Below are 17,112 nucleotides of genomic sequence, written 5' to 3'. Positions count from 1 at the left end.
GCACGAACCACCTCCTGGTGAATCAAACTGTGATCTGCTGCAAAGGAACGAGTTTAGACAGACTAATTTTGACTAAGTCAACCAAAAAACCTGTTATAACAGGAGCACAGTCTGTTGCTACAGGTATGCATTCAGTCCAGCACAGACACATTTTGGCAGACTGAAAAAACAGCACTAAATGTGTCTAGTATGGCTATAGTTGTCTTCAGAAGAATTAAGTCTAAGAACTCTTCAGTTACTTGAAGTGAACTGTCTATTACATGACCAAGCAGCTGTGCACCATCCACAATATCTGTACTTTCATTGGTTGCAATTGAAAAAGACTGTAAAATTCTTGCAGATCTTCTCAAGCTGTACTCAGATGTCTTCTGCAAGCTTATCGCCATGTGTTAGAATAAAATAGAATTGAATAAAATAGAACGTCAAAATCAAGACGTAGGCAGCCTAGATGGCATGAAATAAAAATGTCTATATACGATAGCTAAGGACATATGGTGTGGTGGTGGTAGTAGTAGTAGTAGTAGTAGTAGGTTTTTTTTACGTGCTACTTTACGTCGCACTGACAAAGATAGGTCTTATGGCGAAGATGGGATAGGAAAGGGCTAGGTGTGGGGAAGGAAGCGGCCGTGGCCTTAAATAAGGTACAGCCCCAGCATTTGCCTGGTGTGAAAATAGGAAATCATGGAAAAACATCTTCAGAGCTGCCAACAGTGGGGTTCGAACCCACTATCTCCCAAATACTGAATACTGGCCGCACTTAAGGGGCTGCAGCTATCGAGCTCAGTGTAGTACTACCATAATGTATTTTTAAGCGTTCTACCTGGAAGAGAAGATTTATAAAATTATGCCATTAGAGAAAGGGTACAAGATACAATCAGCCAAACCCGAATTCCTTGCAGATACACCAAAAATTTCAGGGTAAAGGTTTTTATTTATGATTATATCAAAAGAAGACTTCAAGAAAACTGGGTTGTTGAAGTAAAAGAGAACTTGAAGATGGACACAGCTGGCTTCTTGATGGAACATTGTCAATCCACAAGTTTACTGTTCTAGGATTCTTAATAAGGTTTGGAGTCAATCCAAAGATGGCCACAATGAAATAAGAATCCTACTGATTTCTACCTTATTAATGAGTAAAGAACAAAATAGTTAAATATAAACAGGTGTATTTTATGGAGTTTAATTAAAAGCCCATCCAGTTAAACACGATTTTCGTTATTAATATTAGGACATTCTGAGTTTGATTTATGGAAAATATAAAATATCATTACAGCCTTTCGGAAAAAGGGTCAACCAGAGAAACACATTGGGAACCGCCTTAGATGTTAAAAATATATTAGCAGAATTTGTAAGAAGAGAGTTTTCAATAAACTTATTTTTTTTTGCAGATCCAACAGTTTCATTTTGAACCAAAGATCATTCACATTGTGACAATCTTGACTCACATGGATAAATACACATTTCTATCCTCACAATTTGTCAACTCCAAAATTCTGTCCCATTTGAGTTAGGCCACGAGCAAATCAGCTTTGATCTTTGCAATGGGAAAAAGTCCTTAAAACACAACCTTTCTGGAAAGTAAAGGAAAATATTTACAATCACTGAACTTAAATCACTTTATTATGCATAGCCAAATTGCACAATATGTTTACAATATTTCAAACATTTAATTATTTTATAATATAAGAGCACACAATGAGACAGGCATGATTCTTAGAAAATATGGCTGTTGGCATGTATCATGCTCCTGGCACATAATCCTATCTCATTTCCTAGCATTTTTAATAATTTGATAGAAGTCTGAAAATATGCAGGAATGATTAGATCTGAAAAAGACAATCACAAGCTATTATTATAATTATTATCAACATGTTTGTATGGTGAATGATATTCATATAATAGTTTCTCGAGTGTGTTGGCCATGGATTCTCCAAAACACAAATTACTGAATTATTTTACCCTTACATGACAAATTGCCTGCAAGTTGTAATAGCCATAAAATATTGCCTAATGTTAACTTTTGTAGAAGACATGGCGCACAGTTTTGTATTAAGAGAAGTATGTAACCCTTTTGTTTTACATAATTAATCAGTATTTTTGTCTGCATTAGCAGACCTTACAAAGAAAATACAAAGAGCTGTAATTATTAAATTGTGAAGTTGTTAAAAAATGCTTAAAATTGGCCATAAATTTCACTAGCAGATTCTGAAGGGAAAAGAGATTTACTTAAGAAATAACTGAGATACTGGGGAAATGTCTGTAGCTGTCTTTAGATTGCTGCAGTATTTTTTGTGTTTGTCTTTCGGTACAGGCCAAAGGAAACTATCTTGTCATAAATTCAGTCTCACGGCTGTGACTATGTGGAAGTTACCAAGGACTTAGTGGTGCAGAGTAAAGACATTTCTTGCATAACTAGTATGCCTGAATGCTGTGAAAGGCATTAACCATAGGGTTTGTCTTACTCAAATAGCACTTCCTGGTTCTATGAAGAAAGCAATGGCAAACTAGTTGATCCTTCATTAAGCCCAAAAAAGAAAATGCATCTCATTATGTCACCACCATTGGTTTATGAACTTCAGGTGTATGAGAATTTAACCAGCCTCTGGGCTGATGACTCAACAAATGCTTTACAAAATAATGTTATCAAATACTTTGAAGAAAAATAATAATCCTTCCTGAAATGAAACTCCATAAACTCAGAACACACTAGATTTCAATGTTTTTTGTAGAATGAATCTTGTAACCCCAATCAGGTTAAATAATACAAGCCTCTTTATAATATGCCTGCTATATTCCACCTTAATTGTAGAATTTACAACACGATTCTGTCATTTTATCATCATCCTGAAACCCGTTCAGTCATATTATCCTGAAAAATTGTTTCCCCGTCACAATTGGTGTAATAACAAGCCGATGAACCGATAATATTTCATTATTTCTGTGCGGGGCAGCAGTGCACAGTGTGGTAATTTCATACATATTCCAACTTACTGAACATTCAATGTTGCTATATCTGAAACAGGTAAATTTACAGATAATTTGAGATTTTATGAAAACAGACTTAATTTTCTCTAACAGAAAGACCTGGATTAGGAACAATTAGAAATAATTCACTGAACAACTGTTCTGATTTTGTCAATTAGAGGCAAAGAAGACTTGTCCAAATTTAACAGATAGATATAGTCTGTAACTTACAACAACAAAAAATCTCACTAATATTCACAGTAAATAAAATTAAAGAAATGAACAGGTAATTCAGAAGAAATTTAGGCCAGCTATTCCCATCAGGCCACCACAATCAAAGTATCTACCAGAATGTTCTGTACTTGGCAATCTTAAACTGCTACGTAACATGTTAGGCATTTAATTAGAACAGTTTCTTATTTGAGTGGGTTTTTTTTTTTTTTTTACTTTATTTTATGAGTGAAAATTCCCTTCAGAATACCACTAGAAAGAATCCCCATGTATCAACTGGAACTTGATGATATTGCAGGCTGCACCTTACAAGAAATATGCTGCAACACCATATAAGTTCCAAGTAAATCAGAAAAAACAATTTTTTTTACAAGATTTATTTAGGCCTGTTCATTAAATTTATTGAATACCAACTTAAGCAAGAATTTTTTGCTTCTTTGTACAAGCTATCACATTACGCCTATTTATGCTAATACATTTATGTATATAAACACAGTTTATTTTATTCCTGTTTTGAACATATCACCACGAGCATGCTCCTTAGGTTTTACCTTTCATAGCTCTTTTGGCGAGTTCTCAACCAGGAGGTAGGTAACTAAACTTCTTGCCAGTTCTGTCAAGCAACATATGCCCAGTATTAGGGCTCATACGAATTGTAAAAAATACACTTCCAGAAATTAAAATAAACTAATTATAAAGAAATATAAATCTTTCTATGGAAAAAAATGAACTATTATTTAAGGAACATTCATTCATTGCTTTGAGAACTATCATATAAGTAGCTTAAGACAACTTTCTCTATCTCGTAAAAGTTTATGAAATGAAACATTATTGCGAGACTTTATAAGCCTCTTACAGCAATTCAACCATTTACAAACAAGAATAAATTCTACAACGAAATTACACTTTCATAAGGTAATTCTTCACAGAGAAGCATTTTCACTTATATTGCAAATCAAATTAAAATTTCAATCTATTTAAATTATTCAGCCACTTTAAGAACAGTTCTACTGATGATTTCTACTAATAGGATATGATCTGAAGTTTCAGACCTAGTCTACTGCTTTTATTTTGGTAGTTCAGCAGTTTGACTACTACGCCATTAATAAATGGTTGAACATGATCATGACGAACAACCATTTATCAATATTTTATATTTTAACAGTATGAGCCATTCATCATCAGCAGCGAAAGAACTCCCATCTCGTGTAAACAACATTCACACCTCTCAGCGTTTTCACTGACCTTAAGAGTTAGTATCAGCGTATTAAATAATTTCTTGCATATAAACTTTATCAAGATAATTGTCTTAAGTTCAGAAAATGTTACAAATTAAACCTAACCAAGCTTTTGCTCTAGACTGGATAACTTAATCCAGAAACCCGTCTTCATATTTATATTTACAATGAGGTGGATATATTTGAGTTATCAAATAAAATATACAAAATAGATAAACTAAAACATTAAGTCGAAACAAACAAACTATTTTATGAGTAAATATGAGAAACATGATATTATAATATAAAATTCAGAAATTTAAAATAGGAACTTCAGATCCCATAAAATAATGAAATAAACAATTGAAACTTAAAAATAGGATGAAAATGATTTAGCAGTTTTCAAACACCAACCGTAATGGCACATACAGCACGCATTGAATAATTATATTTGAATACTTGATAGTAATATGACAATACATTTTAAAACAAGCACATTTCTAATATTGCAGTCAGAAAAACAAATCGTATACAACCTTTTCAGAGAACAGGTTTGAATTCCCCTAGTTCAGTATCTAGAAACAATGCTAGTCTAAAAATGCAGACTAAGAGGAACTGCTAGGGAGAAAACTGATGCAACTACCACAGTGTTAGGTACAGTAAGTGCTATGAGATGGGGAGGTAGCTATCAAGTGGTGAGGAACAGAGTTAGTTTAATTGTTCAGAACATTAATGTAAAGCAGTTAGCTTAGAAACAGTTGAAGTGAAATGTATAGATATCACTGGTTATGAACCATACCTGGGAAACTAAATTGGTGGATGACAATTATTTATTTTGACAAAGCTGTGTAATGTTTTACTACAGGGATGATACAACAACCTGTTTCTTCTCAACTGTGCTAATGATTAACTTGTAACACATACGAATGGCTAGAACACTACAATGCTGTAAGATAAGCCATTAAAAGTAAACAATAAGCACCACCAAGGTCTCAATTCTTACACCAGTCCTAAAATTCCCTTACAACCAGGGCCACATTTAAGGTTTATGATGCTCTGGGTAGACTTTGAAATGGTGCACTCCATCCCATTCATAATCTGCCAATTCCAAATTTGGATCAGGAGGGATCTATCCCTTAACCCTCCAATGGATGCCAGATGCCCTACCTGCTGCTAACCTCCATACAGAGCAGTTGAGAAGGGTGAAATAAACTGTGAGACTAGACACAAAAAGCCAGTCCCTGAACAAAGGGAATCTACCACTCAAGGTAAAAATTGCTTGACCCAGTCAGAACACTAATCCAAAACCCTTTTGTCTGAAGGCCAGCACGCCCACCCTTTGACTACTGTGGTGGACCTCCTACTTCGAGTATATGAAGCTACCTCTAGTTGAGGACTAGTTGAAGAAAGAAAGGGTTTTCGAGTAGGAATCAGGAAAGGAAGCAGTCGTGGACTTCCATTATATTTGAAGACTGTACTGTCCTGGTATTTGCCTGGAGGTGAAATGGAAAACCACAGAAAACCATCTTAAGAACATCCAACAGTAGGATTTAAAACCACATCTCCAGTTTGGATTAGTAGTCCACGGCCCTACTGCTGAGCTAATCCAGCCTGTTGCTGGAAAAAAAAATTAAAATAATAATAATAATAATAATGATATCCACTCATACATGTTATCTGTGTCTATTAATTCTGTTAACTGTATTTTTATAATATTTAATACATTTATATAAACGTGTGCATTCTAATGTTTCAACTGCCATGGAAAATTAAATCGCTACGTAAGTAGGCTTACATTAGGCTGTATTAACTGTGTTACAAAGAATCTGTATTAATGTATTTGACCAACAGATTATTAAATAAAACCAATTACACTAAACTCTCTGTTGGCTTTAATTGAAAATACCTCCCTGCTTTGGGACCCCACACCTTGTGCGCCCCTTGGCATCTGCCCGGTTATAAAAGCCACCGTGCTTACAACGTGTAATGGAATTTGGAAAGTTCATTGGTTTATGCCCAGTAAAAACAGATCATGTTTCAAACCTAACTGCTGTGAGTTTATAAACAATAGAATTACTTCTACCTGTATTATCTACATTCAAAACATATCTTCCAACGACAGCATTTTTCATTCACCACCACACTTGTGGTACCTTGCTGTGGTACTGGCAGTACCTTTTCTCTTGTTACAGTAACTCACAGGCTGGAATATATCAATTTATTTTCTCTCAATGAAGTTTCTGTTCCCAGGTCATTATCTTCTAAATTAAATCCAGTCATTAACATTCAATATTTGTCACCTTCACATAAATGGTACCTTTTCCTGTATTTAGAAACTGGAAAAGAAAAAAAAACTCTACTAGATTGTTCCGTAACTCATCAATCACCACTTGGTAGGCTACATGTACTGAACACCAAACCTACTGGAATAAAACCTTGAGATCCCTTCCTCTATGTACTGCACATAAAGTATCAATTTCTACAACTAGCTGCCTAGTTTATGCCTGACCTCAAAGAGTTCTAACATCAGAGCATCAGCAAATTACAAATTGTAAAAAATTGGTGAAAACAATGAGATGGCAATTCTAAATCATCCAAACACCACACAATTTACTCCCAAAAAACTGCACTTTCCTTACATCCCTTTAACACTGCCTTTACACCAGCTCTACTTTTGATATTGAAGAAATTAATATCCAGTTTCCCTCTTATAAACTCTGAATATTTAGCAAAAATAATGTTTCATTAAACTATTGTTTCTGAAGTATAGAAAATTAATTAGAAAGAAATTGTAGTAATCATGTTATACCATCTCCATCAAAATCAGATATTTGCATATGAAATATCAGGCCACTAATCGTATATCAATTTAAAAACTAAATATGTATTCTGCATAGAAATGGCCTATTTTTAAATTTACTGAAAACCAGGAATTCATCAAACCTGCAATATTCATAAAAAATAATATTAATTTCAATCATTGTTATGAATCAAAAAGACTCTTTACTGATAATTCATATGTGAGGTAGCAAACATTATCAACTTCTTGACCAAACCAAATGCAAATATACAGCTTAATGACATAGAAAGAGAGATATAAAATGTAATCAAAATCAAATAATGAAAATTATGTTGCTCAGTAGAATGCAGATTTTGGCTGCACTTATTCACAGCCTCCTTTTCAAACATCAGTCTTAAAATCTCAGTCAGGCACAATACTTGCCTTAGGTACGTACATTACTTTAGAGGCCAATGTTCAGATGTTCATCTCTACTTTGTACTGTATAAAATGCAGTCTTATGTTTGAAGGAACTTAAGTATATCTACCTATGGTAGACATCCAGTCATCAATTAACCAAACTATGTCAAGGTCTTACTTTCTATCTGTAGTGTTCTACTTCCTAGGTAGATGGTACTTCTCAAAAGCTTGTGCATGATCAAATTTTCCATCGCACTGAAGACACTGCGTAGCTGGTTAAGAATTTCAGGTTTTTCAAGTCACAAATACTGTATTAATAAAGACAAATTCAGATTTTTAACTCATATATATCTAAAATAATTTATACGAAAGCAGATAGGGGCATTCCCTTGGATACCTAGCAGCAGTGAATGTCCTCTTCATCATACAGTCGAAACTCTATAGATAAGAGTTTATTGTACAGTCTCAGCAAATTTACAAACTTATGGTTATTCATTGCAGTCCTGAAACAATTTCAGAATCACCCTGTTTTAACAATACAGTTGTATCTTGGAAAACGATACATTGGTCCCTGCAGATGGTAGCAGTTATGCAAAGTGCGAGAATGGGAATCTCTATGAATCGGGGAAAGCATGAAGTACACCACCTTTAAAATTACCTAGTCTTTCCTGTTGTTATCTAGTACATGGGTGTAACATAGGTATGGCCTCTGTCTACGTAAGTTTGGAAAAAAAATTGCTGCATTACAAGGTTTAGGTGAAGGAACGAAACAGATAACAGCTGCAAAGAAGAAATATGAGTTTTTACCATATGCATTAGAAACTTTCCTTAAAAAGAGGAAAAGAAATCACTAAAAATGTTGAATATAGAATGCAACCCTGTACAAAATAGATTGAAGAATGCAGCTTCAGATGATGCTACTTGTGTAATGCATTACTTTTTATTACGTGGTTAAACTAGACACATGCAAATCTGAAAACACAATTGTTTTATTTTTTGTTTTAACCTTTTGCATATTACCTTGAATTAACCTGTAGGTCAAACTGTATTCTGCAGGCAGTTTTCTAATCCCCTCAATATAACAACACTGATATAACACCATGATCTGTTTGGATGCAAAAATATCTGTTATAGAGAGGTTCGACTGTATAAGGCATTTCTGAAGCAAAATACATAAATACATATCATTTAACATCTTTCTTGAGAAAAAAGGGAAGGATGCATCTATGCTATTCTCTAGCAACATACTTTAGAAAATATGCTTTCAATGCATTCTCATTAACAAAGAAACACATTTAAGGTAAGAAATATTTGGTTTAATAATAGACCTCAATTTGTAATTCAAAAATGATTTGTTGCATAGGCTACACTGCAGTAGCATGGAATTCAAGTGTTAGTTTCTTTTGCAAATTCTTAACATAATTTGATGGAAAGTTTGAACATGTACAAGAGGCTTCAGGGACAATGCAGTGAGAAAAACCATCAGCCTGGCAGCTTTAAAATAATACAAACATTTTTTTCTTATCCTACTAAGTTTTACTTCATTAATGAAGAGCAGTATTTAATCATGATTGTATCAGTCACATGACTCCTCATTCACCCATAAGATCAACAATATTATTGTTATTAGTATATATATATGTATTACTACATAATGCCCTTATTTATATAATTTAAAGTTTAATAGAACATGTACAAGGAGTGTCTCGATTATACAAGTTTGAATAATCTCAAGTTTCATATCTGGACCAAAATTGTGCAAGAACTCAACATTAAGACTTGCTTGCTTGGTCAGCATGGAAGTAAAAGTAAAAACGAACACTTGCATTGGGACACATCCATAAACATCCAGCTGGTTTCAGAATGTTCTAAATAACTACGTATAGGAGTAACATTTCCCAAATCCACTTGATGTTTAACACCATTCCATATTTTCATTACAATAACTGCAAATAGCATTATTTTCCTAATCATTACAACTTTTGTCCTCTCACAATAAACCTTAACATATGCTATTCTCCCTATCAATCCATTTTCTCCCAAGGACAACAATTTAAATCTGCTAAACAGAATTGAGCAGACAATATTTGAAGGACACAATCCCAAATCTTGTTAATTTCTGAACAGATATGACCATTAGCCAGAACAGTCAACAAGTTCATGCTTTTAACACAATTATGATACAGTCTGATAAGAAATTGTCTTCAATTTCCATATGCTTCAATCTTGTTCCAACACTGTTTGATGAAACCGACTACAACAGGCCTTCTCTTCCTTCAACCACAATCTTTAGTTTGTTCTACCCACCAGGGGTATTAGTCTGTGCCACTATCCTGGCACATTCTTTCCAAGACCAGACTGTGCCCTGGAACTCAAATTCCTACTAGAGGTTTTGGCACAGAGATTACCTTCCTGAACTACTTTACAATAGTGAATTATTGGAACCGCTAAGATTTTTTTCCAAACTTTGCAGAATTTGTAATTAAGATACATAATACAAATTTTGTAATAGAGTATTATGCAATTTGTATTATATGAATGTGGAATTACATTTCATATTTTAAAGAAAAATACTTTAATAACACATTTCAATATTAGCCTGTGCCAAACTAATTAATCTAGGAAAAGTTAAAGCCAATGCCTTAGTGTTTAAAATGTGATAACATTTTATCTCAAATGTCGCCACAATAACCCACCAGCAGCACAGACATTCTTCTAGTAACTTTAAACATGAACCCTGTGCAGGGCCTTTCCAACATGAAAGTAACATTAAAGATTTTACGTACAAAAACATTATAACACTTATACCTGAAATACATGCAACATGTTCTCAAAACAAATGTGCAAGTGAATTTTAAAAGTTCAGACCTACAATGAATTAGTGCTACATTTGCATTTTGATTTCCAAGTGGCGTTTAGAAATAAATTTCACAGAAAGATTCAGAATTTCAAATTATGCCCTAATACTACCCCTGTAATTCCACAAAAAACCATGTTTACAGTACAAAACCTGCCCCTATGGGGTATGAATGAAATCTAATACTGACCCATACAGAAAATGTTACTGACCCTGGTGAATTTCCAAAGCAATATCAGATTATTTTCTTGGAATAAAACAGAAGTTCCATAGCAGAGAAGAAAACTATGATTATCAGTAGGTTCAAAAGTGATCTCTTTGAAGTTAACATGATGAAACTGTTACAAAAAATTCTGGAAATACAACAATGCTGAAAGATTGCATTCTCCCACATCCTCAAGCAATGTTTGAGCTTTATGTGGTTTTAAATATGAAGATTAAGATACACACAACCTACTATTACAGTTTTGCCAGCAATCCCAATTACAAGAAAGTCATCCTCCCCACGTATGAGGCTAGCAACAATTTCACATTATTATATTATTCTCAAATAATGCAGCTTGGAAAATTGTGCCCCATTATCAGAATGGTGCACTATCAACCATCATTAATCAACAAGAGATGAGGATGGACATTCTACCTCTTTAGCTTGTTGATAATTTATGTGAAGATAAATGTTTTTTTCAACAGATAAAACACCCTCAAAATAGTATTTACAGGGCAGTTAATTCAATATCAACTAGTACAAACATTTCCAACCATTTCTGTTGGTTTTAATAAAAACTAAAACATTCAAGCCTCTACCTTTTACACTATCAATATGATGGTGCTGGTACTCAATATAAACATGAACAGTATTTTGTGCAGTGGGGATCTAACAAGATCTGATCACCAGATTTGGCTGGAAATCCTTGACATTACTATTTTATTAAAGAAATTTGACATCAAAAGTTTGTTATATAACATTCAAGTTTACCTGAGTAATGGTAATTACACCATTCCATTCATATCTTTTACAAATTAATAACCCTCCTGAAAATATGAGGCACAGTTATTCTATATTACCAGAGTAGATGATTTTCTATTTACATGACATAAAACCAGGACTACTATGTACATTATTAAGCTTGCAGAGTAAGGACTAAAGCAATACCTTTTAACAAATAAATTCAGCATGTTATTGCATCCATTGCCCTAACTGTACAACCTTCTGAATGGAACTCCTAATCATTCTCTATGGCACTGTACAAGAAGTGGGCCCTATCAGAGCAACCAAGAGGCCAATCTTTTGCACAACTGAGCTATGCTCAGAGGGTCACTTAAGGTAGAATGGACTCCATTCATAATTTAGATTTGAGACTCCCTCCCTAAGAAGTAGATTGCCAGCTGTTCAACTAAACTGCACAGTTAATCTCCTGCAAAGAGATAAAATTTGATGGAAATTTTCATTCCAATTTATCAAATTCAGCAACTTAACAGGAAAAATTATACCTGTAGCAATGAATAGATATTTTGAGAATTGGCTAAAGGTACGTATGAGCTCAAAAGGAATGAGCTGTAATACACAAGTACGAAAAGGTACGTATGAGCTCAAAAGGAATGAGCTGTAATACACAAGTACGAACAACACGAGACACTGTCAACGCATTCATTAACGCATGTTCTTTCAGCTATAAACTAATTCAGTTACTCAAAAGTTAGTTTTCCAAATAACACTTTCTTAAGGTGACCAGCAATTTATGCACTCCCATATCCTTCCCTTTTAGAACTATCCAGAAATTTCAAGAAAATCCTACCTTTTATTTAATCCTGTCCAATTTCATTACCTTTTAGGTGTAGACATAGTTGCGTGCACTGTGCACATGGACAATAACAAATCATTAAGAGAGGGAAAGGGAGGAAGACTCTTGGTTGTAGTCTTTCTTTTATCATGAAATGGTTACAGTAATAGCTGTCCCTATCAGTACCTTGCACAATTCTAGTAGATCACTTACAATGTAACTTGTGCAAGACAGAGGATTTATTCAGCACACTCAATGCCCAGGGCCTATTAACATTCCAACATTCCCAGTTTCCAAAAATTTCCTATACTGTACCTACTATTTATGTATACCTCTATGATGTTATTCAAGAATAAGCTTTATTTCTCTGATTAAATATGTATATGTCTATAAGCCTATATTTAATCAATTCACTCTGATTCTGCTGCTGCTGCTGCACATATGGATGCATGTGAAATTAGCCAAACTGCTGAAGACTACAACAATCAATCAATCAATCAATCAATCAATCAATGTTATGGAAAGCAAAGTACCAACAATATGAAGTCATTCCAGTACTTGCTGCAGTACCATTGTCTACCATTTTCAGGAAACGCACAAAAATGCAACATATACTATAGAACACTTGCAAAGTAATGGAATAACATGCTCAATTACTGCTAGAAATAAGTACATTTACTCTTATAGTAGCACAGAAGTAGGTAACAGTGGGAGGTTCTGGGTTGCAGGCAAAACTATTATTTGGTATAATGCATCCTATTTACATGTTAAATGCCAAGAGAAATAAATGCCTTACAAAGATTGATCAGTCAAGTTCACATGTGTTCCTCCAAGGCAAGTCCTCATCTGAACACTGCTAGTGTGGTAAAAATCCCTGAGTTCAGTTTGTGAGGAAAATATTGCTGGAAATGAAGTGATGCAACCATGAGATGCTTGCACTACATGGTTCCATCTTCCTGAATGTTTCTAGGCCTATTAAATATTGTAGTATCAAATATACCTTAAAATTATTATTTCTTAGTGTCCTAGTACTGACATTTAAGTAATATAATTATTAAAAACAATGACCTGAGATGATGATCATCTCATTTTCCTGAGATATGTAAAATAATAATATATAACCCATTAATTCTGTATTTAAATGCGGTCCTGTACGAAGATACACAGTATCTCTTTAATATTTTAGAAAATCTGTACGCGATTATTTCCAAAATCAACAACAACTATTTTGCCATCTGGTGTAAGGCATACTCCACTAGGACGATCCAATTCTCCTGGATTCTTTCCAGGATTTCCAAACTGCCAAAGGAAACTGCCATTAGGTTCGAACACTTGAACACGATGGTTTCGAGAATCTGCAACAATAATGTGACCTTCATCATCTACAGCTACTCCTTGTGGCCGCAAGAACTGTTTCACTCCAGAACCTTCAGTACCCAAAAATCTAGCATTTAAGAATGTGGGATCAATCACAACCAGTCTATGGTTGTTAAAATCTGTAACAATTACAAAACCTTCTGGGTTGAAACAAACTCCTCTTGGTGAATCAAAATGCTTCCACATATTAGCCGAACCCTCAAAACCATACTTATTAATGAATGTACCATCTGGTGAAAAAAGCTGGATTCTGTGATTGCGAGTATCTGAAACAACTATCTGTCCTTCAGAATTCACCGCCACATCCCAGGGATAATTAAATTGTCCATTTTTGTTTCCTTTCTCTCCGAATGCCAGGACAAATGCACCTTTTGATGTAAAAATTTGCACTCTATGATTGTCTTTGTCAGCAACTACAATGCGACAAAGAGGATCGGAGGCCACTCCAGCAGGTCTATCAAACTGGCCATGGGCAGTACCTTGAGAACCGAACCGATGAAGGAAAGTCCCGTCCTGGCTGAACACCTGAATTCTGTTATTACTACGATCGGCAACAATTATATTCCCATCCTTGTCACAACACACTCCCCAAGGTCTGCACAACTGTCCATCGCCTTCACCTTCACCACCAAATGCAGTTATCACTTGGCCAATATTGGAGTAGTTTCTTCCCGAGCGCACATTTACAGGAAATGGACTTCCTAATATTGGTCTTCCTCGAATAGTAACATGTACAGCATGAGGACCTTCCATTTGAGGGCAATAGCTAACAAGGTAGGTTCCATCACCACGATCTTCCATTTCTGCTCTTATCAGTGATCCATCAGGTTCTACTACTAGTGCTGTAACAAGATCTCTTCCACAAACTTGTGGTTCTCCTAGATGGTCTTTAACGTGCACAGTGAACGTTGCAACACGGCCTCGCAAAGCTCTGCTGATGCCCTCCCCTACTGCGATACTGGCTGGGGCATAACCCGAACTTCTGATCATTCCCATGGTAGTCACTGCCCGGAAAAGTAAAGTGTCTGGGGTCATAAACAGTATAGTCTCATCCTCATGGGGCTGTAAGCACGCCCGTATTATACGCAGCTGCTTCATTTCAATGCATGCCTTCTCTTTTGCATGCAGCAAGTCTATACCTGATCCCATTTCCATTGCTTCATTCAACAAGTCCGTAGTACGAGCCAAGCGGTTCAGAAATAACCGCAATCCATCCATCTGCAACATCAAAGCCTTCCCTTTCAACTGTCGAATTTGCTCTACTTGTGCTAACAGTTCTCGTTCACGTTCTTCTATTGCCAGAACAAAGCGTCTGATTGTAGCTCTCACTTCTGCAGCAACCTGGTGGGCCCTCAATTCCACAGTCTCCGCCATTTTCTGAGTTAGCTCCAAACTCTCCTTAACTGCAACAGCACCACTTTTAGCCTCTGTCAGTAATTTAATACTGGCCACTTTTGCATTCTCAATAGCATCTTGTAGATATATGAATGAATGACCTCTGTGTTCCCGTAAAGTGCATTCACCACATATTGGAAGGAAACATGTGTCACAATATAAACGCAGTATTTCAGTACGATGAAAATCACAATAGCTAACTGATCTGTTAGGGCTATGCCCATTGTGATTAGAATTAGGACTAGTGCTAATGTTATTAAAAGGAGAAATAATATTTGGAGCATTGATGACATCTTCTGCAAAGCGCACTATATAATGGTCCTTGGTCAAACGCACTCTTTGGTGTGCTCTAACACACGAGTCGCACAACACTTCACTGCAGTCACGACATCTAGACGTAACTGTAGATCCCTCATCACAGTTTACACACATGTACCGTCCAGATCGAACACAGTCTGTTGAAGAGTCTGCATCATCGCTGCTAGTCACTGCCTGCAATAGGTCACTAATGAAAGAGTCCACATTACCACCATCACTTAAGCTTGTATCTCTGCTACTGTTGGAAGTTGTAGGCACTGCAACCGGCAATGAGCTATCGCGACTGCACAGAGAATTCAGACTATTACTAATGCACGATGCCATTTCTGCAGAACTTATCTTCAATGAATTTGCTTCTAATTGCTGGTCAGGAAATGCTGCTGCCATTCTGGAAAGAAAGAGAAGTATTGTTGAAGAAAGTGCATTAAAAAAGTCTTGTTTTATGCTGAACCACCTCATCCTGAATTTAGTTATCAAAACCTCTTAAAATATACTATTACAATTACACACCATCCACTTTCCAAGAATTGGCAGGAAACCATTGTGAAATATAAGAAAGGATATAGAAACCTGTAGGCCTATATACAATTCACTCTGGACTGAAATGTATTCTGTTCCGTATAAAGAGCACAGCTAAAGTTAAGGGGCAGCAGAAACGAATGTCCCTCCAAACTAACAAACAATGATATATTGGGTTGGTGCATAAATTTGTAGCGTTTTTCTGTAAGAGGGAAGTTAATAATCAGTAATATATTCTCCTTCACTATTTACAACAGTCTGCAACACTGGGGTATCTTTTCGATTCCGTGCCTATAGAAATCGCATGCGAAGAACTCGCCGAGCAATGTTTGGAGCGCATTAACATCCAGAAAGGAAGTTCCTTGAAAGATGTTTGATAAGAGACCGAAAAAAGTTAAAATCTGAGGGTGCAAGATCAGGCGAATAAGGTGGATGTGGAACGACTTCCCAACCCAACTCCTATATAATGTTTTTGTCAGGTTGGCGGAGTGTGGTAGGATGCTATCATGGAGCAGCATTACTTCACCCAGTCTTGCTGGTAGTTTTTCTTGGATTGCGCCTGCAAGACGTCTCAGTTGTTGGAAATAAATGTCAGCAGTGATGGTTACACCTCGGCGAAGCAATTCATAGTACAGAACACCATCGCTGTTCCACCAGATGCGTAACAGTACAGTTTGTGGATGCACGCCGGTCTTTGTATGGGAAGTCGTTTTGTTTGGGCTCAACCATTCCTTTCTTTTCCTTATGTTAGTATAAACACACTATTTCTCGTCACTAGCAATGATACGGGATAGGAATGATCGGTATTGTTCATGAGCCAATCGATAAAAAGCAAGCATGGGCCACCCGCTGATCTTTGTGGTTTTGGCTTAGAGCGTGAAGTACCCATACACCCAATTTTTGAACCTTGCCCATAGAGTGCAAATGTCGCACGATGGTGGAATGATCACAGTTCATCACATTCGCCAGTTCTCGAGTACAATTGCCTGGATCACTCTGGGTTAATGCGTTTAAACTATCTTTGTCAAACGTGGGGAGTCACTAATATCAAAACGATTCTTAAAATGAGAAAACCATTTTCTTGCTGTGCTCTCTCCTACGGCATTATCCCCATACATGGCGCAAATGTACCTGGCCGCCTCCGCTGCTTTCACCCGTCTATTGAACTCAAAGAAAACTGTCAGAAATGTTCCTATTCTCCACATAGCAGTCCATTTTCTAGCGTCATAGCTCCACTCACTATCTGCAAATGAC

General features: G+C 35.9%; 1 protein-coding gene across 1 annotated transcript in view; it reads right to left on the bottom strand.

Moving 5' to 3' along the window:
- Positions 1-12,813: 12,813 nt before the first annotated feature.
- The window catches only part of wech (tripartite motif containing 71 protein wech), a 130,108-nt gene continuing 125,809 nt past the window's right edge, over positions 12,814-17,112 (bottom strand). The window contains exon 3 of the mRNA XM_067146296.2: positions 12,814-15,727. Coding sequence (XP_067002397.1) covers positions 13,432-15,726 — 2,295 coding nt within the window. The 5' untranslated portion in view covers position 15,727 and the 3' untranslated portion in view covers positions 12,814-13,431. The remainder of the gene's footprint in view (positions 15,728-17,112) is intronic.

The sequence above is a fragment of the Anabrus simplex genome, chromosome 4 (genome assembly GCF_040414725.1).
Source record: "Anabrus simplex isolate iqAnaSimp1 chromosome 4, ASM4041472v1, whole genome shotgun sequence".
NCBI classification, from domain to species: Eukaryota; Metazoa; Arthropoda; class Insecta; order Orthoptera; family Tettigoniidae; genus Anabrus; species Anabrus simplex.
Note: the sequence above shows the minus strand (reverse complement) of the source record. Positions and strands in the feature narration are given on the sequence as shown.